Here is a 23896-nt window from a genome sequence, read left to right on the forward strand (position 1 = left end):
TTAAGAAAAAACTTAAAGAATATATTTGTGGAAACCATTCTACATCCATCCATACAGACAGACATCTTTCTTTTTAGAAAGTAGTCATAAGGAATAATACTACATTGACATAATAATATATTTAGCCCATTTATTCACTGGCATTGAGATTATTTCTGTTTCTGACTTTTTACAATTATAAACATGTTTTTCAGTGAACAGCATTTCACATAGAATATACTTGGGCAAATATTACATGGGACAAATAATTGGAAGTAGAATTTTTGTACCTTAGAGCATGTATTTTTAAACTTTTTTGGAAATAATTTTAAACATGCAGAAAGAAAAAAATCAACGTTTACTATTAACAGTTTGCTCCCTTTGCTTTATCATCTACTCTCTTTTCATGTATATACATGATATATTTTTTCTACTCGAGAATAAGTTGACACATCATGGCCGTTTATCCCCAGCCACTTCAGTGGGTCTCCAAAGAACCAGCAGAGTTGTCAACTCCAGTAAACCTAACGTTGATGTAATACCCCTGTCCTTTCTATCATTTGTATTCTAGTCTTGTCAGTTGATTCAGTAAGATTCTTCACAGCGTTTTTTCCTTCTAGTACAGGATCCAGTTGAAGATCAGATACTGCATTTACTTGTCATGTATCTTTTTAATTTCCTTTTATTTGGTATAATTCCTTGGCCTTTCTTTGTCTTTTTTTTTAATAACAACTTTATTGGGATATCCATTCACATACCATACATTTACCCTTTAAAAAATTGAGATCTAATTCACAACTATAAAATTCATTTTTTTAAAGTAAAAGATCAGTGTTTTTTAGTATACTCATGGAACTATGCAAGCATCTAACTCCAGAACGCTGGACACATTAACTGTTATTCCTCTATCACCCCACGGCCCCCCCGCCAGCCCAGGCAGCCCTCTGGCAACCACTGATCTTTCTGTCTCTCTAAATTTGCCTATTCTGGGCATTTAGTGTATACGGATTCATGTAATATGTAGCCTTTTATGTCTAGCTTCTTTCACTTAGGATAATGTTTTCAAAACTTGTCCATATCATAGCAGGTATTAATATTCATTCCTTTTTATGGCTGAATAGTGCTCCGTCGTGTGGATATATGCCATGTTTTGCATAGCCATTCGTCATATAAATGCTGTTGGGAACATTCTTGTACTGGTCTTTGAGCCTGTTTTCTTTTTTTTTTTTTTTTTTTTTTTAAGATTTTATTTATTTATTTGTCATAGAGAGAGAAGCGAGAGTGAGCACAGGCAGACAGAGTGGCAGGCAGAGGCAGAGGAAGAAGCAGGCTCCCTGCCAAGCAAGGAGCCCGATGTGGGACTCGATCCCAGGACGCCGGGATCATGACCTGAGCCGAAGGCAGCTGCTTAACCAACTGAGCCACTCAGGCGTCCCTTTGAGCCTGTTTTCAATACTGTCTTATCTAAACTCTGATCTAGGCTTCGTATGTTATAGCAGTCAGCAGAACTTTCTTGGTCATTGTTTCCTGTCAGGGTTTATAATGGGTCATGAGTAATCAGACACAGTTGTTGGGAAGACATGGGGGTTTTGTCCTTCTGAAGTGGTCTGTTGACTAAAAATTTTGAGGATCATAATGTCGAGGCAGCTAACTTCTGTCTACAGCTATTCCGGGTTGTGTAGCTGTTGAGCACTTAGAGCTTTGCCTACCTTACTGACCTTCCAGTAAGACGGACTAATTTTACTAAGACTTCCTCTTTTACTTTTCCTGCTTGCACTTTGTAGGAGATGCTGATGGGCTGAAATGTCAGTGTAATCTTGTCAGAAAACTGTCAGAGTTGTAAAGCGGTCCTTTCCTTTCATGCTTCTCTTTATGTTTGTATTTGTGTTGGGGCAGGGGCTGTGTGTACCTGGGACCTGAAGGAAGAGGATCTGTCTGCCCTCTCCCCTACCCTTTCCCTCTGCTAAGTCAGTGCTGCAAACTGCCTGCCTCCTGGAAGCAGCCAGCCTCAGGGTCCAGATGAAAAGAAGTTGCCTCCAGAGTTTGTAAGTGTGTGCTGGCTAGTCATGTCCCCACTCCCTCCAAATTTCTCTTGGCCAGAAGTGATTTGTGAATATAGAGAGATTGTAGAGCACCCTGGGGAGTTGGGGTAGGAGAGCACCCAGAGTAAATATAGGTTGGTGAGACTTAGCATCTCCTTATTGACTTTCAGACATCACCACTAGAGAACCTTTCTCTTCTCCCACTCTTGGAGCACCCTGTATACAGAACTTTATAGGTATCTGGTGTGCAAACTTTTTTTCTAGGGTATTGTGTCATTCAAAGATGCCTGGACAAAAAGGCTTGCATAAACCAGATGTTCAGAACTGTTATATAAGTGTATGAGCCACAAGTTAGACCCAGTGCTCAAGGGAGTGAGTCGAATGAGCACTTTCAAGTATGGTGTTTCTTCTGTTGTGTGTTAATAAGGGATATTTGAATAAAACCTTTTGAATCTGGTTGAATGCTACCATTTCTTTCTCCTTTCCTTTTTTTTTTTTTTAGGTAACTGCTGAGGAGGGTGGGGATGTCCTTTATTTCATGTAATAGGGATGTTTGGCTGGAGGCCCAAATCTTGGTTTCCATCATCAGCTTATCAAATGAAGTTTTACAGGATTGGATCAGAGGGAAGGATTACAAAAGATTGTATGCCCTGTGATTTGCCCTTAGTAATGGGAAATTCCTGGGTGGAGATATTTATTTAACTTGTATGCATTCACAGGTGAACAATGAACTCTGTCTTGTCTCCTTTCAACCTTGAAAAATCTTTTCTTGATACATCTAAAAAACAGTGAAGAAAGATTGGAAACTAGATTGCTTCGACCATAAACTGTTTCATTCAGAACAGGGTTCTTTGCCCCAGCATATCCTTGTGGACTTTTGTTGGGTGTCCTAAGTGAATTGTGGTCTGTCATTATTTTTGGAATTAGAGAAGCTATGACATTGAGAACTTGATCTGTGACCTAATATGTTCAGAATCCCAGACTTTGAGCAGATACTAGAACACATACACTTCAAGATGTAAGTGAGATGGATTTCAGTATATTGTATGTCACCCAATTTCTCCTTTTCTCCTTAAACTCTGCCTTCCAAATGACCTGTCTTTTGTGACCCTTCCTTGGGAGGCAGTAAAGAATCTACCGCTGTCTACTTGTGTAAAAAATACTGATGCCTGGGTCCCACTTCCCAGAGATTCTGACTTATTGGTCTGAGATACCTGAGGCTATTTAAGAGTTCCCCAGGTGATTTTTTTTTTTTAAAGATTTTATTTATTGATTTGACAGAGAGAGATCACAAGTAGACAGACAGGCAGGCAGAGAGAGAGAGAGGGAAGCAGGCTCCCTGCTGAGCAGAGAGCCTGATGCGGGACTCGATCCCAGGACCCTGATATCATGACCTGAGCCGAAGGCAGCTGCTTAACCCACTGAGCCACCCAGGTGCCCCCCTACAGGTGATTTTAATGTGCAGCCAAGGTTCAGAACTACTATTAGCCAGAATGCTCCTCCGTTAATCCTGTATTGAGTTCTTCCCTTTTTAGCAAGTGTTACAATTTATAAAATACAATTCTTCTGCATAATCACTGTGTTTTTATGGTGACCCAGTGAAGCAGACAAGCTTCTGCTTTCAGAGTTCCTTATTCTTCATGAATGTTCTATGGGGCTTGTTGTCTCATCATTTTGTTTGCTACTTCTTACATGGCTATTTCTTCTTTTTTCAAAATATTTCATTTTTAAATAATCTCTAAACCCAGTGGGGGGTTCAGACCCACAACCTTGAGATCAAGAGTCACAGGTGCCCGTCACATGGTATTTCTCTGCAAATAGTGGTGAGGCCATCTCTCCTCACAGCCACACATCCCAGGTGTTTAAAAGGGTGTGTTTTTTTCCTCCTCTTTTGAAATCTGTTGCTTTCTGTGCCTTTCAGGAGCCTATTAAAATTTGCAAAATGTTCCAAAACCCTATAGGGTTGTGGAAAGCACTACTCTGTAGGAGCTCTGGTTTCTGTTCCAACATAACGAATTGTGTGACTTTGGGCAAGTACTTAACATTTTATAAAAGGGATATTATTGACCCATCAGAAAGCATGCATTGGGAGTGAATGGAATGCCCGCTGCAGCTTTGAGACTTGAATTCTCTCAGGCTGATATCCTGTTCCTCCCATTATTGGCAATTCCCATTGCCATTTTCAGTTCAAACACAGCTTTCGTACCTTTTGTCCTCCAGTTGAGAGAGAGACAGAGAATCAGTAGGTCTTGAGAACTGATTGAGTGTGAACATTGAGAGAACCATGTGTATTGTTAGGGCCGTGTTTTTCAAACTTGCCTGATCCGAAGAATCTTCTGGGACATTTATTAAATGTCACAGTCTCCACTTGAGACCTTGAGTATCCGTCTCCAGGGACAGAGCCTGGGTGATCATTTCTATCATATTTTAAATCAAATTCCTTAAATGATCCTTGGAGTTAGATGAAACTGAGAAGTTGCTCTATAGGAAATTAAATGTAGTAGGTGTTCAATAAATGAACACATCTATTCCACTAAACTATTTTTCTTCCTTGAGTTTTACATTTTAGCTGTGTTCCACAACCCCAGAATTCAGAAGGACAAACACTATTTGCAAGAGAAAAAACTGAACATTTGTATTTTGCTTAGAGGGGCTTTTAGTCTCTGATTGTTAGTGTTCTGTGATGCTTAACTATATTGATGGCAAATGGTGGTAGGTTTCTTTTGTACCTAGTTGAGAATCTGTGCAGTGAGATAAAACACTGGAGCCTTGTAAGCATTATTGTTGGGGTCTGTGCCATGGACTACCTTCTATATGATAGTGAAACTAGGTATTTTGGTATTTAAGTCTTTGAGTTCTTAATGGACAATACTGTGGTCTGCTTTATACTAAACTTCACTTGCGGCAAACTTATTTTATTTGTAATGATTGTGCTTTCAGTTTTAATTTTTACTATATGGTCTTTGATACTGCAGGTTATTATTATTATTATTTTTTTAAAGATTTTATTTATTTGTCAGAGAGAGAGGGAGAGAGAGCAAGCATAGGCAGACAGAATGGCAGGCAGAGGCCGAGGGAGAAGCAGGCTCCCGCTGAGCAAGGAGCCCAATTCGGGACTTGATCCCAGGACGCTGGAATCATGACCTGAGCCGAAGGCAGCTGCTTAACCAACTGAGCCACCCAGGCGTCCCTGCAGGTTATTTTTGGAAAAGGGACATTGCCCTGTACTAAATTGTATATATGTATATTGCTTTGTATGGAATACAAATGAATGGTTCACACCTTGAAGCAGGACTGTCATAGTGATATGTAATTCATTTTTTTAAAGATTTTATTTATTAACTTGACAGAGACACAGTGAGAGAGGGAACACAAGGGGAGTGGGAGGGGGAGAAGCAGGCTCCCTGCTGAGCAGGGAGCCCGATTTGGGAGTTGATCCCAAGACCCTGGGATCATGACTTGAGCCGAAGGGGCAGCCAATCCCCTAAATTTTAAAAAATCTCTTAATTTTTTTTCCACACTGCTAAGTCACTGTTGCATGAATCCCATGATTCTGTGTTAAAACTTACTTTGGGAATGCCTGGGTGGCTCAAGTCGTTATGCATCTGCCTTCAGCCCTCTCCCACTCCCCCTGCTTGTGTTCCCTCTCTTGCTGTCTCTCTCTCTTTCTGTCAAAACAGAAACAAAAATAAACAAACAAAAACAACTTTGATTAATGATTCATACAAAATAGTTACTTTCTTCCTTTGAACAACATGAGCATGACATGAGTTACCAGTGATTAAAAAATATATATGCCTTAGATTTTTTTGTTGCAAAAGATAATAAATCTTTTTTATGTGCATTTATGTGTGTGTGTGTGTGTGTGTGTGTGTGTGTGTGAGTATAAAATGAAATGTTAGAAATTACTGAAAAATATGTAGGAGGAAGTCACCCATAATGGCAACATTCAGTATTACCTCTGTTTGCATTCTGCTTTGCTTATTTTGGCCTTTTAACAGGACTAATCTTCTGTTTTACGAACAGTGATCTAACTAGTAAAACTTGAACGTGTACATACCGCTCCTTTTGGTTGATATTGGTTCATTGGAAACAGGGACAGAACAGGGTATTGAGAGATTTCTGGATGTTTATATTGTAGAATAACTTGGTAATGTAGCCTAAATACCCATTTTCATGGGCAGCTTCAGGCAGGAAGTCAGTTATTTAATAAGAGTATATCTTGTGCCAGTGTACTGCCTTGGATTCAGACCATCACCAGTTCCGTGGCTCTTTCCTTTCCTGTCAGATTTTATAGTCCCCACTCTAGCAAAGCCTGACCTTAGACAATGAAAACTGTATAGGTTGTAACTAGTCAGTCTCCTTACTTTCATTTTCTCCTTATTTCAATCCTAGAAAATTACTGGTGGAATTCTTCCAGCAGTGTTCCCATGTTCTGTTCATAAAGCTCACAGTGGCTTAGGTGGCTTTACACTTTTAGGAACTCATACCGGCTGGCCCCTTAGCTTCACCAACTAGTTCTGTTACTTGCTGTTACCATCTGTGCTCTAGCCGGGGAAATCTGCACAGTTTATTCCTCTACTTTTTTTTTAAGATTTTATTCATTTATTTGACAGAGAGAGAGAGACCACAAGTAGGCAGAGAGGCAGGCAGAGAAAGAGTGGGGGAAGGAGGCTCCCTACTGAACAGAGAGCCCGATGTGGGGCTCAATCCCAGGATCCCGAGATTATGACCTGAGCTGAAGGCAGAGGCTTAACCCACTGAGCCACCCAGGCACCCCTGTCCCTCTACTTTTGCTCATGTGTATTCTTCATTTAGAATTTTCTTCCCTCTTCTCTCTGGTAGTTCATGTTCCTGTTTTCCTTCAAAATCCTCCTTCTTTGACTTGCTGTACACCTGCTAGCACGTTGTCCTTTTATATTTGCGCAGATGTCATTTTTCAGCTAAGTATTATCAGGGGCTTTCCGTCCATTCTGTTTTCTTTCCTCCATGGTACTCCATATTGTTTTAGAAACCTAGGTTAATTCAACTTAAACCAATACAGACACAGGTATTTTTCAGAGCGGGAAATTGAGGCTTCAATAGGAAAGTGTCCCCTGCTTCATGGCACGCCTGAACCTGGCTGACGTCAAACCAGAATGTAGTACCACCCAAAAGGCGACAGAAAAACCTTAAGAAAAAAAAAAAAAAAGACCCAGAGAGCCATTAGGAACACCATCCTCTTTCATTCTTGAGCAGTTGTTTTCAGGAAATCTTTTTTTTTTTTTTTGACTCATGGGTATTTATTTAACTCTGTGGATTACAATCTGTTACTATTTATTTTGCTATTCAAATTGTTTGGGAAATCCTTTTTAAAATATGAGCTAATAGAACTGGGAGCTGAGATAGGGATCTGTAGATACTTAGTTTTCCACTCTACCTTTTCTTCTCTTTGAAGGTCCTCGGGATGGGCTTGGGCTCAGCCGAGAAGAGAACTAGTTGCCACTGAGGCCAGTGGTACAGAGAGAACTGCAGCATGGGCACGCTGCGGGCACAGGTGGCAGTCTGACTCGGGGCGAAGACCGCTTTGTCCACGTGTGCAGAGCTTACCTTCTCCTGTAAAAGTCTGAGCATTAGATGACAGTTCAGATCTTGTTCATTTTCTGAGCAATCTGGTGCGGGAAAATTGAGAATTTGTGTCTTCCTCTGAGGTTTAGAGAGGGTTTTACCTGTAGCGTCTAGATCAGCAGGTGGGCACTTGAGAGCTGGTGAGAGCAGAGGATCCTAGGTCAGTCATCTCAGTATAGCATGTGTGAAATACTCAACTGGAGAATGCTTCTCTCTCTCGCCTCTGAAATAAAACTGTTTATTTTACGGTGACAGATACAAGATATTCAGGATTGATTGCACACCTGAGTCCGTGGAGCGGTCAGGAGCAGTGGCCATGCCCCTTATAACAGCAGCCCTTATTGAGGGCCCTGGCACCTCTCCCCTCAAAACAGAGAGCGGATTCATGATAAGGGCTTAGCCGGAGAAGAGTCTTGGTTATCATCATGAAAGGAGAGATGAAATGAAGGGGAGAGGGAGAGATAGGGCCTCTAAGAACAAATGGGGGGGGACTACAGTTAGAGGATGGGATGGAGCCAAATTACAGGGAGAAGGTAGAGAAAAAGGCAGAGTGGGAAAAGTAACTCTAGGATGAAGAAAGGGAGGATTGTGATTCTTATCGCGGCTGCTCGGTCCCCTAGCTGTCCTGTGGCACTGCGATTCTTCGCCCAGGTCCTGGCCTTGCCACCTGCTTTGCCCTGTGGTGCAGCTTCCTGACATCATTAGCTCCCTGGGCCCCGAAGGGGAAGTGTGAGGACAGATGCAGTGACTTAAATGAGCACAGCCTAGGAGCCCGGAGGGAACAGTGCTGCTGCCCCATCTTCCTCCACCCCTGGCCTTCCTCCCTTTTTATTTTACCTTGTGGAGTCACAAGCCCCAGAGGGAGCTCCTTCGTGCCATGGGGCTGGCTGAGAAGTAGAAGTCATTGTCTTGGAGCAAACCTTGGAAATCCCTCACCACAGAAGAAATGATCTGGAACAGTTGCTCTACCCCTTGCCCAGGAGGTACCTGTTTGGATTTGTGTTGTGGGACATAAGCTGTAACTCCTTAACATGATGGCTTCATGATCAAGCCAGTCCTGGGGCGCTGTCCCGTGGGGGCACCTCACTGAGGCCTGTTGACCATGGTATCATCACATCCTTAGCGAAGTGGTCCTTAGGTGTTACGCAATGACAGGAGTCCTTCCTTTGCAGGTGGGGAAACCACAGGTGTGAGGATGTCACGTGACTCTTGCTGTGCCCTGTTAGTGTCTTTTTAGGGGAGCTGAAATTAGGAACAAGGTCTCCTGAATCCTCTCCTGAGTCTTCTGGTCCACGGTGGTTGTTGTTTTTAAAAACAACACATCACAAAACCTTATTTGTTTCTGAATTCCCATACTTGTTTTTGGCGTGAAGGGGCAAAGAAAACGAGCAGGCCTCAGATGGAGGTGATTGGCACAGAGGGAAAGAAGCCTGTCGTGGAGGTTTTTGTGGTTGTAGAGTTATGCATCCCCTGCTTTTGCTGGTAGTGAAGCTGAGCAAGGGGCCTGCAGCTACCCCCAGGCCTCTGCTGGCCCGATTGGGAGGCCCCAGAGTTATTTTTAGCCTCAGGGCCTTGGAAGCAGGTGTGGTCCAGGCTTGAAGGCCACGCCTGGAATGCGTTAGAGTCTTGTGCGTGTCTGATTAGGAGCTCAGAATAGTGACCAGGCTGCCGTGTATACTTGGTTAAAAGAATCTGTGCTTTTCCAGGGAGAGGAATGAGAGCCGTCCTGGGTTTCATTTGCGATGCGTCAAGCGGGTTTATTTTGGAAGCTATAAACTGAAATACATTTTTAAGAGTGTCAAGGAATATATTAATTTTAAAAAGAAAACTAGCTATAAATTCTTTGTGTACAGAAGAAACCTCTTGTGTTAAGAGCCCTACCCCAACTGCCCTACTGAAAGTCCAGGTTTATAGTCCTAAGTGTGTGATTTAAAATTTAATTTTTCCTGTCTCCCTCACCCCAACATTATTGTTATTGAAAATAATTCTCTGTAAGTTCTTTTGTGAAGCAGATGCAGCTTTTACCTTGAGGGTAAACATCAGTTTTCCTGTATTGTGTTTGCTCATCTTTTTACCTTGTTCCAACCCATGCTTTTCTTAACAGTCTTTTTTTTTTTTTAAAGATTTTATTTATTTATTTGAGAGAGAGACAGTGAGAGAGAGCATGAGCTAGGAGAAGGTCAGAAGGAGAAGCAGACTCCCCATGGAGCTGGGAGCCCGATGTGGGACTCGATCCCGGGACTCCGGGATCATGACCTGAGCCGAAGGCAGTCGTCCAACCAACTGAGCCACCCAGGCGTCCCTCTTAACAGTCTTAATAAGGAGTAACATACAGGACTGCTGTGTGGCTACATTAGTGGCTCTGAGTCTGTCTTTTCCTTTTTCTGAGACTTTTTTGTAGTTCCCAAGACTGTGGAAGAGAATATAATAAGTGTTACCTTTAATTACCCAGTGAAACTATTGTGACATTTTGAATGTACCCATCCTATGTGCATGAATGTGTGTAGCTATTGGAGGTTCTACTTTACTTCCTGTTTTGTGACTTGATTTTGTTCTCTTCATGTATCGTGACCATCTTTCATTATCAAGAGGTACGCTTTTATGCCGTGATTTTCAAATGCTTCATGGTACTGTGTTGCAGGCTTTATTACGATCTGCAAGTTACTTACTTCCCTTCTGTTGCACAGTTAGGCTTTTCCCAGTATTTCTCATGTGTCTTTTAACTGAAAGGTGAAGCAGTTTCTCGGAAGTCACTTTGAAAACATCCTTTTAAGCCATTTTGAAATTATCTTTGGGAGAATATAGTTTGGCATTCTGGATTTGCTTATTTTAGTATGAAGAGATTTAAAGTAGGTAACATTCCAGAATATTTTACAAACAGGCTTGAGTGAGAGTGATGGAAGGTTTGGTGTGCATGGTTTCTTTTCTTTTTTTTTTTTAAGATTTTATTTATTTGACAGAGAGAGAGAGATCACAAGTAGGCAGAGAGGCAGGCAGAGAGAGAGAGGGGAGGAAGCAGGCTCCCTGCAGAGCAGAGAGCCCAATGCGGGGCTCCATCCCAGGACCCTGAGATCATGACCTGAGCCGAAGGCAGAGGCATTAACCCACTGAGCCACCCAGGCGCCCATGTGTGTGTGCATGGTTTCTGATTGTTCTCTGTTGCTTGTTCCTACAGCCTTCTGATATTTTTTGGAAAAATTAAATTATATCCTCTCTTCCACTAGACTGTGTTCCAAATTGTCCATATGTCTTCCCCGGTCATAGTATCGTTAGTAATTTCATGCTTTGTCAGGAAAGTACACCTTTCTTTCATGTAGTGGAATTTTGTTGTATTGGGGGTAGAGTGGGTAAAAGTGGCACATGGATAAAGGTTATAAGCTTACATTAGTGTTACCAGCCCCTGGAATACAGTAATCTAATTTACAGAGTCCTTGTGGTTAAGTATTTGATACACCGTCTGACAGGGAGAACTCCTTGGACGAATTTAACATTTTTAAATTTAAAAATCCCTTAAACTGCTCCCTTCTTGTTCAGATGTGTTCAAGCACACATCTTGTTTAACCTGTCTTTGACATTTGACTATGTTCTATGCTACATTTGCTACCTTCTGCATTCTGTGCTGTAAAACCAAGATTCCATTATTAGGTACAACACATTTGTAGAGTTAGAAGAATTATATTAAATTGATATTAATAGTAATCTTTCTTATTACAGTCTTTTCATACAGAACCTTCTTTTTATTAATTTGCCAAGGAATGCACTAATATAGGAACCTCAGCTTCTCCCTCTGTAGTTTTAAGAACAAACTATACTGAATTTGTGTGTGTGTGCATTTCACACTGAAGTTAAATGTTTGAGTGTCTGGAAATGCTTCATTTTGGAAAGAGAGAACTGTCATTCTGAAGAAGGGTGGAGCACCTGCCATGTCCTCCATTAGCACTCACCTGGTTCCGCATTACCTTGGCCAGCACTGTCTTCCCTGGCCTCAGTCCTCTGATGTAGAGAGCCACAGTCTTGCTGGTGTCCACATAGCTCACTCTCCCCTCCTCTTGAATTGTACTTAACCGTCATCTCTGACTACTTGGTTTAAAATTGGAGCTACCCACCGCAGCTCTCCATGTTCCTTCCCTGCTTCGCTTTTGCTCCATAGCACTTGCCACCATCTGTCCCTATAGACTATTGTGTTGTTGCTATTTGTTGTGTTGCCTGTTGCTGAATTAGAAGCCCTGGAGAGCAGGAGTCCTCACCTAGCTCATTTTTGCTGCATTTCTCCGGCAGCGTCTAGCACTTACGAGGTGCCCAACAGCTATTTGTTAGTTGAGTAAATGTGTTACAGTAGGCCTGACAGGTGCCCAAGGAGACCAAGATGTATATGTTAGTCCCCATCTGACCTCTGTTTGGTTTGGTCTGAATCTTCCCTCTCCTGCTTCCAGCCCACCTTTATTGCAAATACCTTTCTAGAACATTGTCTCTTGACTCTCAGTTTACAACAGCCACTGGCTACTTTTTCTCTTACCCACAGACTTCATCCAAGGATCCTTCCATTCCCATTCCCTTAAGACTACCTCCTATCCAGGCTCCTCACCTAGGTAGTGGAGTCCTTAGTTGAACTAAGGTGCCTGGAGAAAGCATTGCATGTTAGAGGGGTAAGTCAGGGAGCTCTGGGTGCAAGGAGTAGGTCTGGAATAGGCACGTGGGGTGGTGGAAGGAGGGGAGGAGGAGGGGAACTCTGATGGATCAGGGGAGGCCAAGCTAGTGAGACAGAGCATAAACAGGAAGCAGTGCTGCAAAGGCTCTGGGCGAGCCAGCACCAAGAGTGCAGCTCTCGTCCTGAGCAGAAAGTTGGTGAGGCCTTCTCTCTGACCCGGACTGTACCTGGGCCAGCCTGTGTCTGAAGCAAAGACAGTATATTTAGTCCCTGAAGCACTGCTGCTTCTCCAGCTTTCATCCGTGGGTCCCTGAGGAAGCCTCTGATAGGACCGGGTTCTCTCAGCAGTGCTCTCAGTTGGGGGGAGAGGGCTGGGTTTTATGGTGCTAACAAGTGCTGTCTGCATGTCCAGTGCTGTCGGGACACTTGTGCGTCAAGGTATCTATCCCATTATTGCCACCACTTGCCAAAATGTGTCCTCTGTGTTGGGGTAAGAAAATACGGTCAAGACGTTAATAGGCAACTGAAAATACATTAAGCTCATTTAGTCTTCTCGGCTTTGGTGAGGGTGGTTTTGTTTTCTGTTTTTTGGGTTTTTTTGTTTATTTGTTTGTTTTGGTTTGGTTTTTTTATTGAATGTGTTTTACCAAATACCAGACTTCAGAATTTTTGTTAGGGTTTACCCCAGCGTATGAGGCAAAGTTGCTTTAATCAATGTAGACGGTCAGAGTCAAAGATTTCTTGCTCGTCTCCAGACATGATAGCCTACTTTTTTCCCTTTTGATTTGGTCAGTTTTCTCTTATTGAAAATCTATGTTTAAGGCTCTGCTGAAAGGCTGTTTAGCGTATCTTGTTGTCTAGTTCTTTAGTTTTATTGGAGGAAAAACATTTTAAGGCTGGGTTGTAGTTTAATAAAAGCGAACTTCTCACCCGATTATATCCTATCCATAAATTCTCTGAGAATTTGAACTTGAGCTCACGCCCAACCAAATAAAGCTCAGTCACTCTCCTTGCTGAGCCGGTGGTTTAAGCACCCCATAGCCGTAGGATCCTTTTCCTTCTGAGAATTTCTTTGTGAAGGAAGTGTTCAAAATGGCAGTGTGCCTCTCTGAGAGGCAGCCCTGCATCGCCATGGGTCCCACCTATCAGGCCAGCAGGCATCCCTTACCCACCTGCTGTAGCCCTGGCTGCAGGGCCTGGTGACAGATAAGCTGTTGCCGTTGGCAGAAAATAACCCATGGGTAGGTAGAAGGGGGAACTTCTGTGGGAGAGGTTCTCACTTGTTTTCTGGCGGGATATACGAAGTGTCAGTGTGACTGACCTGGAAGCCAGGATCTTGCCTGGGCAATTGAAAAAAATAACATCTCCTCTGAGAATAGGAGGGAGATGATGCTCAATGGAATTGTTTAAAAACAACCATTAAGAAATTTTCTATTTGGGCACTAGCTTTAAGGCTATGTTATGAGTAGGAAAGAAAAATCAAAAGAAAAAGATTTTTCCTTATAGCTAATTGATTTAGAGGCCAATACTGGTTTTTGTATAGTCAGACTGTATGTTCTTTTATTTTTTTAAAAAGGTTTTATTTATTTATTTGTCAGAGAGAGAGCGAGAGCGCACAAATAGGCAGAGAGGCAGGCAGAGGGAGAGGGAGAAGCAGGCTCCCTGCTGAGCAGAGAGCCCGATGCAGGACTTGATCCCAGGACCCAGGGATCATGACCTGAGCCAAAGGCAGTGGCTTAACCGACTGAGCCACCCAGGCGTCCCCATATGTTCTTTTAATGAAAACAAATTCCACTTGCTCATCTTATCATTAAAATAGTGTTCGGCTTAAGGTCCTCTGACATAACTAATTCAGTGGTATATTTCATTTCATTGATACTCTGCAGAGTAGAGTGAATTTCAGTAAATAAAACTCCACTGATTTCCATGATAAAATCATAGATAAATTTCCATAGGTAGCCAAATGAAATCTAAAACATGAAATAAATTATGCATAAACTTAAAAATTGTATATTAAAGGGAAAGATTCCCATATAATTTATGTTAATATTAAATATTGAAATCTAAAAGAAATCATTTGGTAAATACAAAATATCCCCAAATTAGCATTTCTTAAGGGGATTTGCCCATTTTGTTCACTGACCTGTATAGTCATTTTGTTATACTAAAATGTTCCCACAGCTTATCTCTTTTCCTTCATAAATAAAGTTATTTACTTATTTATTTTTGAAAGATTTTATTTATTTGAGAGAGAGACAGAGCATGAGAGGGGAGAAGATCAGAGGGAGAAGCAGACTCCCCATGGAGCTGGGAGCCTGATGCAGGACTCTATCCTGGGAATCTGGGATCATGACCGGAGCCAAAGGCAGTTGCTTAACCAACTGAGCTACCTAGGCGCCCTAGTTTTTTAAAATGTTTATTTCTGAAAGTGGGAAACTTTGCAAATATTTGTTTAGTGGCCCTGGTTAAGGTTACTAGTCTTTGGTCTGAAAAATACAGATTTCTTGGGGCGCCTGGGTGGCTCAGTGGGTTAGACCCTCTGCCTTCGGCTCGGGTCATGATCTCGGGGTCCTGGGATCGAGCCCCGCGTCGGGCTCTCTGCTCAGCGGGGAGCCTGCTTCCCTTCCTCTCTCTCTGCCTGCCTCTCTGTCTGCCTGTGATCTCTGTCTGTCAAATCAATAAATAAAATCTTAAAAAAAAAAATACAGATTTCTTGACTTCTTTTTAGAGAAATAGAAAACTTCACTATATGCATAGAAAGGGTTCTTTAGTTGTCTTCTTTTTTCTTTTCTTTATTTTCAGTGTTCCAAAATTCATTGTTTGTGCACCACACCCAGTGCTCCATGCAATATGTGCCCTCCATAATACCTACCATCAGGCTCACCCCCTGTCGCCTCCAGAACCCTCAGTTTGTTTCTCAGAGTTCAGTCTCTCATGGTTTGTCTCCCCCTCCAATTTCCCCCAACTCACTTCTCCTCTCCATCTCCCAGTGTCTTCCATGTTATTCCTTATACTGCACAAATAAGCGAAACCATATGATAATTGACTCTCTCTGCTTGACTTATTTCACTCAGCATAATATCTTCCAGTCCTGTCCATGTTGATGCAAAAGTTGGTATTCATCCTTTCAAAATGTGGCATAATATTCCATTGTATATATGGACCATATCTTCTTTATCCATTCGTTCTTTGAAGGGCATCTTGGTTCTTTCCACAGTTTGACGACTGTGGCCATTGCTGCTATGAACATTGGGGTACAGGTGGCCCTTCTTTTCACTCCATCTGTATCTTTGGGGTAAAGACCCAGTACTGCAATTGCAATACTGGATCTTATTTTTAATTTCTTGAGGAATCTCCACACTGTTTTCCAAAGTGGCTGCACCAACTTGCATTCCCACCAACAGTGTTAAGAGGCTTCCCCTTTCTCCACATCCTCTCCAACACTTGTTCCTTACTGTCTTATTGAATTTGGCCACTCTAACTGGTGTCAGTGTGGTTTTGATTTGAATCTCCCTGATGGCTAGTGATGATGAACATTTTTTCATGTGTCTGTTAGCCATTTGTATGTCTTCTGCCCATTTTTTGACGTGATTATCTGTTTTGTGTAGGTTGAGTTTGAGGAGTTCTTTTTAGATCTTGGATATCAGCCCTTTGTAGTGTGATTTGCGAATATCGTTTTTTTTTTTTTTAAGATTTTATTTATTTGACAGAGAGAGATCACAAGTGGGCAGAGAGGCAAGCAAAGAGAGAGAGAAGAGGAAGCAGGCTCCCTGCAGAGCAGAGAGCCCGATGCGGGACTCGATTCTAGGACCCTGAGATCATGATCTGAGCTGAAGGCAGAGGCTTAACCCACTGAGCCACCCAGGTGCCCCTGATTTGCAAATATCTTCTTCCATTCCGTGGGTTGCCTCTTTGTTTTGTTGACTGTTCCCTTTGGTGTGCGGAAGATTTTTTTTTTTCCACTATTAAAAGCAACTTTTTTTTTTTTAATTTTATTTTTTATAAACATATATTTTTATCCCCAGGGGTACAGGTCTGTGAATCGCCAGGTTTACACACTTCACGGCACTCACCATAGCACATACCCTCCCCGATGTCCATAATCCCACCCCCCCTCTCCCAAACCCCCTCCCCCCATCAACCCTCAGTTTGTTTTGTGAGATTAAGAGTCACTTATGGTTTGTCTCCTTCCCAATCCCATCTTGTTTCATTTACTCTTCTCCTACCCCCTTAACCCCCCATGTTGCATCTCCTCTCCCTCATATCAGGGAGATCATATGATAGTTGTCTTTCTCCGATTGATTTATTTCGCTAAGCATGATACCCTCTAGTTCCATCCACGTCATCGCAAATGGCAAGATTTCCTTTCTTTTGATGGCTGTGCAGAAGATTTTGATCTTGATGAAGTCCCAAAAGTTCATTTTCGCTTTTGTTTCCTTTGCCTTTGGAGACATGTCTTGAAAGAAGTTGCTGTGGCCGATGTCGAAGAAGTTACTTCTTAATTTCTCCTCTAGGATTTTGATAGATTCCTGCCTCACATTGAGGTCTTTTATCCATTTTGACTTTATCTTTGTTGTCTTCTGAAGGGCCTTCTGCCACCCAGATTTCCTTGATGATACATTAGGGGATCCCATCAATGTCAGTCTCCTCAGAAGAGTCTTCCAGCTGCTTCGGCCACCTGTCCCATCTCCTGGGACAGGACCATTCGTCTGGTGGCGGGGGGCAGGGTGTGCAGGGCTCCTCACCGTGGTCCCCAGGCAGCCAAGAGAGCAATAAGAAAAAATCACACTATAGTGTTTTAAGTGAAAGAAGAAAGCAGGATGCACAACAAGTGTATGTACTGTGTAACCAGTTGAACAAAGGGGAAGAGGAGAAAGACTACATATTTGTATCTTACTCTGTATTCATTAAAAAAAAATCTTTGGATGAAATCAGAAGAAATTATTCACCGTGGTTTCCACTACAGGGCAGGGGGAGGACCTGGGCAGATGGGACCAGGGTAGGAGAAGAATTTTCAGTGCTTTCCTGTTTTTCACTTAATGTATTTGTTGGGTTTCAGTATCGTGGCAAATTTTAATAGCTTTGTTGATGTAACAAACATACAATAAACTGTACATATTCATGGTATGTATACATTTTATACCTTTTTTTGCACCAGTGAATTTGTTATCTATTAAAAATGGATAGAAAAGGGACTCCTGGCTGGCTCAGTCAGTGGAGTGTGTGATTCTTTTTTTTTTTTTTTTTTTAAGATTTTTATTTATTTATTTGACAGAGACACAGGGAGGAAACATAAACAGGGGGCGTGGGAGAGGGAGAAGCAGGCGTCCTTTTGAGCAGGGAGCCCGATGTGGGGCTCGATCCCAGGACACTGGCATCATGGCCTGAGCCGAAGGCAGACGTTTAACGACTGAGTCACCCAGGCATCTCTGGAGAGTGTGATTCTTGATCTTGGGGTGATGAGCTTGAGCCCCATGTTGGATGTGGAGATTCCTTTTATCTTTTGAGATTTTATTTTTTTTTTAAGAAAACAGTTAAAACTTTAAAAATTGTTTAAGCAAATTGATAAATAGTAATGCTGGGTGTGCCCTGGATTTTGTAATATGCCTTTGGGCCCTTACGGTTCAATCTAAGAATGTTTATTCCTTTTGACTTCTTGTAGAAATTTTGGGTAAGATTAGCTTCGTGGTTTTGCTGACAATAGAAATGTTCTCTTGTCATCTTTTAAATCCTACCCGATGCAAAAGTTTTCAAAAACAAAACTATCACAGGCATGTTTCCGATCTCAGGGTATTGACATTCTTCAGAATAAACAGCGAATGCCCAGAAATTTTTAAATTAGAGTTGTAGCCTAGGATGAGGACTTAACCAAAATTCTGTAGCTTTAAATAAATAAGGTTCAAGGCTATTGTTCTCCTACTCCCCTCACCCCGTTGGCAGGGCTTTGCCTCTCTCATAATCGATTTGGGACTACGGAACATCAGAGTTTGGGCATAAAGCTATAACAAGAGGGCTCCAGCTGGCCTCAGTATGACATGAGGGGCTGTAACTTCATCCTCATTTCACATCCAGTGCTTTGCTTCAGTTGCATCCTTGCATTAGGGTCACCTTGCCCAGACCTTTTCTTGGTCAGGGGAAGGGTCTTTTTGTATCTGGAAGTCCTGACTCTGGTTCTCTGGGTAAGGATTCCGTTTTCTGCCCAGTAGAACTTTGCTATAGCCTATCTTTGGTTTCGGTGATTTGGACTTTAGGAGATTTGGCTGAAGGGAAGCAAAGATGAGAACTTTCTAATTCAACTTTGCATGTTTGCTGTCTTCTCCCTCCCTTTGTCCCTTGATCTGCTAACCCAGATAACTGCTTTGTCCCATCCGGATTTTATCATCGAGAGGAGCCAGACTCGGATACCCAGTGCCATTGTTGGAATCAACTTGCTCCTATTCTCAGATTTCCACTTTCTGTGCCACCAGGGCACTCTCATGGACAAGTTGAGCCATTCTTTCTCAGTCCAGTTTCATTACGGGAACGGGTACTTAGGGAAAACAGGGTAACTCAGTAGTGGGAGCCCTGGTTTGGGGATCAGACAATCTGAGTACAGGACCTCACTCTGCTGTGAACGGTCACTGAGCCGTGGGGACTCGGTTTGAAGCTGCATCCTTGTAGGCGCTCTGCCAGAGTATCTTCCTTGGTTCACTGTACAGATTCTTTGTTTCAGTTTCTTCGTTGATGATAGAGATGATTTTTGTACCTCGTTGCCAGTCAGCTATACTAAAAATACATTAATATAATGAAGACAAGAAATGGCCAAGCGGTGTATTCTGTGGAGCTGACTTGTTAGGTGCGGGGGGCGGGTGGGAGAGAGGATTTCTCAGGGGCCTTCTAACTCCGTGTTTGTCTGGCTCTGACGGAGAGGGAGGGCACGGCTTGGGTGAGGCTGGCTTATACAGGAGGGTGGAATTGCCCCTGTGCTTATCTGCTGAATGAGGTCTTGTAGATTCCGGATGTAAGGCAGCTCTGGCCACCATTGGGATCTTTAGAGCAGTTTCCCTCCTTTTTCTACATAAGTAGTTGCATTTTTACTGCCTTTAGATAACTTTGATAATTTTGTCCTCCGAACAGACTTTGTGAGGAGACAAGACCTGTATTGTAGCCACATTTTATAGATGAGGAGCACGTGGGCCGGAGATGTTACATGATTTTCCAGAGTTAAGTAACAGGTGGCAGGGCCACTCCTCTTGGTATCCTCCCTGTACTTCTCCCTGCTTCAGCTCCTTATCTGTAAGTCTGACATTAGGGGAACAGGATCCAGTGATGTTTGAGGGTTTTACTCTCCTGATCGGAAATCTGTTAACTAGATATTTATTCAGTATTTTAAATCATTTGTGGAGGATTTTCCATACAACACCGTGAATTGAGTATCTTCTCTGCAAAGCACTATGGAGATAGGAGATAAAATCTCTGCCATTGCATAGTTTCCCTTATAGAAGGTGAATGCCAGCAGAGGGTTTCTAGTGAGATGTAGCAGAGGGTGGCTTGTGAGCGGAGATGGGCCAGAGAGCTAGGAATCTGACAATACTGAAGGTCAGGGTGAGATCCGAGCTCTGGGCACAAAACTGCCACCAGTGTCCGTGAGGAGGTGGTCAGTTGTGGGAGTTTGGCAAGAAGAGGAAAGCACTGGGTCAGGTACTAAGGGTTCTGCATATTTGCTGTGTGGTTGTTGACTGGTGCCCCAGGTGACGATGTGAGAGTTTCTAAGGCTGAGAGTCAATGATTCAGTGAAGAATGAGGTGCAAGAAAATGAGGGGTAAGCCTGTGAAGGGTCAAGGAATGGGGCGATGGATTGACCAGGGCCATAGCTGTGAGACTGCCTTGGTTGGAGCTGGGTACATCCCAGGCCTCCAGCAGTGAGCTCAGCAGTTGGTATGACAGGAATATTGGCCATTTTTGCTCCTTCTCTTCCTGAAAAGGCAGCTGAAATGTATGGAAAGTTTTCCTAAGGGCCATTTACAGGGGCTGCTGTGGTGCTTGGTGCATGTGTGTGTGAGTGTACGTGTGTTCATATGCTGTTCTCAGGCCATCAGAAAAGATTTTTTTTTGTCTTGATAGTGTGGGCTTGCTTACCTGGTTGTATTGTAGACTGTTGTTCTGTGCTCTTTTCAAGAAATAAGCAAATAAAATGGAGGAACCCCATTTGGAAAAAAAATGTTACTGCAAGCAGCTTTTTATAGCTCTGTCAGTCTCATACTACAGGCATGTCATTCTGGGCCCCAGGTCACTATAATTCATGACTATGTCTTCTCTTGTCTTCTTTGAGTTTTTATGTTTTGATGTAAAAGTGAATTACCATCAGTAGGTTTTCCGAAGCCATGCCCGTTTGTTCTTTTTGTTTGTTCAAGTGAAACAGTGCATCAAGTATGGAATTAGATTAATGGAGTAAATATTATGAATCATATGCTCTCGCTAATCTGATGCTCTTTCTTTTTTTTGACCCTGTGTTTTGTTTTCTGTCTGTCTTTCTCTCTTCATGTAGGATTTTCAGCCCAGTGTAAAGCTGTTGGAGCGAGGAGCGAAGGTAAAGAATGATGTAATGCACTGGCCGCCCCAGAGCATCTTTTGTTGTGGATGGTTATTCCAGTCATCTCTTTATGAATCAAATGTGAGGGGCTGCTTTGTGGAGAGTGCTTTGCAAGAGCACATCAACGGGGAAAGAGAAAGGGACATTCACTTGGAGGGCTCTTGCTGAAAATGGGTTTAACTCTCCTTTTGCCAGTCACCACCAGCCTGACCTCATACATTTGTAGGACAATGGAGTGGCTGAGCCTTTGAGCACACCACCATTACATCATCGTGGCAAATTAAAGAAGGAGGTGGGAAAAGAAGACTTATTGTTGTCATGGCCCATGAGATGACTGGAACTCAAATTGTTACTGAGAGGTTGGTGGCTCTGCTGGAAAGTGGAACAGAGAAAGTGCTGCTAATTGATAGCCGGCCATTTGTGGAGTACAATACATCCCACATTTTGGAAGCCATTAATATCAACTGCTCCAAGCTTATGAAGCGAAGGTTGCAACAGGACAAAGTGTTAATTACAGAGCTCATCCAGCATTCAGCAAAACAGAAGGTAAGTGCTTTCTTTCTTTCTTTTTAAAACACACCCTGAATGAGGAAGAATTTTAAAACAAAGTCTCGCTTTTAAGGGGAAAAGTAATTTGAGGAAGTTTTGATTGCTTTTTAAACTTTGGTACCTTAGGGATACCTCAAAGTAATTTACTAACCACACAGTCACCTTTAGGAATGTTTCTAAACTATACAGAAAGGATAATTTGTTTTAATTTGGTCAAGTGCTGTGTTTTCCTATTAATGGTTTGCTAAACTTTAAAACAAATTTTAAACACTAATAAGTAGTAATAGTTGATAACGTGATATTAATTATTAGTAACTTAATATATGATAATTTATAGTACATGTATCAATAATTACTAAATATATTATTCTGTGTTATTTACAAATTTACTGAAAGGAAATCATTCTTTTCAAGTGCCTTGGGAAGAAAATGGAAACTAGTTATATTAAAAGTGCTGTTTATTTGTGGGGAGGGAAGGTACCATTGTTCAGGATTTAGGGATATAATTTATCTTCAAGGAAGGTTGTTTTTGGAATTCCAAAATGTCATCCTTGTGATAGGTAAAGCTATTTCTTTTCTTCAGAAATAAAAATGAGTTCATGTTTTAATTTTACTGAACAGCTGATTTGTTATGTAGAAACCTTTTAATGTTTCTTTAATTGAAGGATTGGTGGTTTATTTTGCATATTATTTTGTTTTATGAGTTTTAGCCTTTTATAGCATTTAAGGATTTTAAACCAAGGAGATTCGAGCACACCTACACAGAAATAGCATCAGTTTTGCTCTTAAAAGTTGATCTGTACAAGCATTTAAACCATTTGTATGCTAGTTTATCCAGTCCGTTGACAGCGTGTCCTTTTTATTCAGATTATCACCTGAAAATGGTGGGTGGGGCCGCTACTGGCCTCCAGGATTACTTTTGCAGCTTCCTTTCTAACAGCCTCACATTTGCCCTGCAGGTGGATATTGACTGCGGTCAGAGGGTTGTAGTTTACGACCAGAGCTCCCAAGATGTTGCGTCTCTGTCTTCAGACTGCTTTCTCACTGTACTTCTGGGTAAACTGGAGAAGAGCTTCAGCTCCGTTCACCTGCTTGCTGGTAAGGCTTGTGGCAGACTTGAGCGGACTTTGTATCTTGCAGAGCGCTCCCCGCTCCCGGTAAGCAGCGTTTCACAGGGAGCTCCAGTACAGTAGGTCATCGCAGCTGCCAGTATCCTGGGGAAGTGGACTTATTTACAGGTTCTGATGGACACACCTGTTCTGTTTCACTTCAGGACTACCATTCTTCCACAGTAGTCTGTGTGTTTGTCACTTAGCTCACATGCCTCTTCATTTGGGATTTATTTGTTAGCTTCTAGAAATGTCACATAGATCTGTGTGCTGCTTCTCGCGGGGATTTTTCCATTCATCTGGGATCTACAGACATGAAACGCTTTACCTCTCAGCTCCTGTTCTTGGTTTCCCACCCCCTGTGGCAAGAACCAGACCAGTGTCATGGTGTCAAATTCTTATTAAACAGAGTTATGGGGACTCCAGCAGATCAGCTCACCATTCTCAGACGTATTATGAGCAATGATGGGGAGAATGTGTATAAACTATTTCTTCTAGTGATTAGGGAGACAGTTTAAAAAACTCAAGTAATTGTGTATTATCATTTTGTTTTTACAACTGAAAAAGATCTCAGTTTGCAAAGACTAAGCAAATGACTTTATAAAGTACCTGGGAAGAACTATTTTAAGAGCAAGTTCCATTTCACTGAATTCCAAAGCAGTGTTCATCCTTTGCTCACAGGTGGGGATTACAGTGTGACAATGCACAGTGACCTTTAACACAAAGCTGCTGTGTCCTGCAGATTCTGCTACCATAGAAGGCAAGAGGGCTTTTAAAAATGTGATCTAAGAAAACAAAATATAGTCGATACTATCATTTTCACACCTCAGTCTTTTGTTGCAAGGAGGGTACCGTGAACTTGATGTCGTTGGCATTTGATTTTAGAAGTGTAAACGTTTCAGTTTTCAGAGAATCGGATTAATCAGGTGTTGGTGTGTTAACACTTCATCTCTGTGAAGGTTCAGATAAGATTTCTGAGTCTCCAGTTCTAGCTAGTCAGCTTTTGCTTCAGGTCTCAGAAAGCAGGCTTGGTTTCCTGTCTCTTTCTGACCATCTGCTGCCACACCTTTTGCTTGAGCTCTGATGCTTCTTGGTCTTTCTGTTAGCATCCTGGGGAAAGCCAACACACCTACAAGTTTTTGGAGTTCTGTGACTGAGAATTAGAGTATCAGGCTTGGTTTCTTGTTGATAGGCGCGCTCTTCTCCTGGGATTGTGCTGTGGTGAACACAACTTTTACTGGAGTTCCACTAAACTGATCTGGAGAGTTTTTAAGAACTCCTTTCGTGCTTCTTGTAGGCACAGTGAGGACTTACCTTGGCATGCTATTAATAGGACCAGGATTTTTCTTAAAGAGAATCCACCAAGATGTGCTTCACGGCAAAGTGACTG

The 23896-nt window shown here is 42.3% G+C and overlaps 1 protein-coding gene across 6 annotated transcripts in view; it reads left to right on the forward strand.

Moving 5' to 3' along the window:
- Positions 1–23896, forward strand: part of DUSP16 (dual specificity phosphatase 16) — an 84748-nt gene that overhangs the window by 22582 nt on the left and 38270 nt on the right. For 2 of the 6 annotated variants that reach the window (XM_047741760.1, XM_047741763.1), the window contains 3 exons: positions 20804–20845; positions 21044–21394; positions 22357–22495. In XM_047741760.1, the coding sequence (XP_047597716.1) occupies positions 21167–21394; positions 22357–22495 (367 nt within the window). In that variant the 5' untranslated portion in view covers positions 20804–20845; positions 21044–21166. Of the gene's footprint in view, positions 1–20803; positions 21395–22356; positions 22496–23896 lie in introns of all 6 variants that reach the window. The other 4 variants (XM_047741759.1, XM_047741762.1, XM_047741757.1 and 1 more) reach the window with 2 other exon arrangements.

The sequence above is a fragment of the Lutra lutra genome, chromosome 8 (genome assembly GCF_902655055.1).
Source record: "Lutra lutra chromosome 8, mLutLut1.2, whole genome shotgun sequence".
NCBI lineage: Eukaryota > Metazoa > Chordata > Mammalia > Carnivora > Mustelidae > Lutra > Lutra lutra.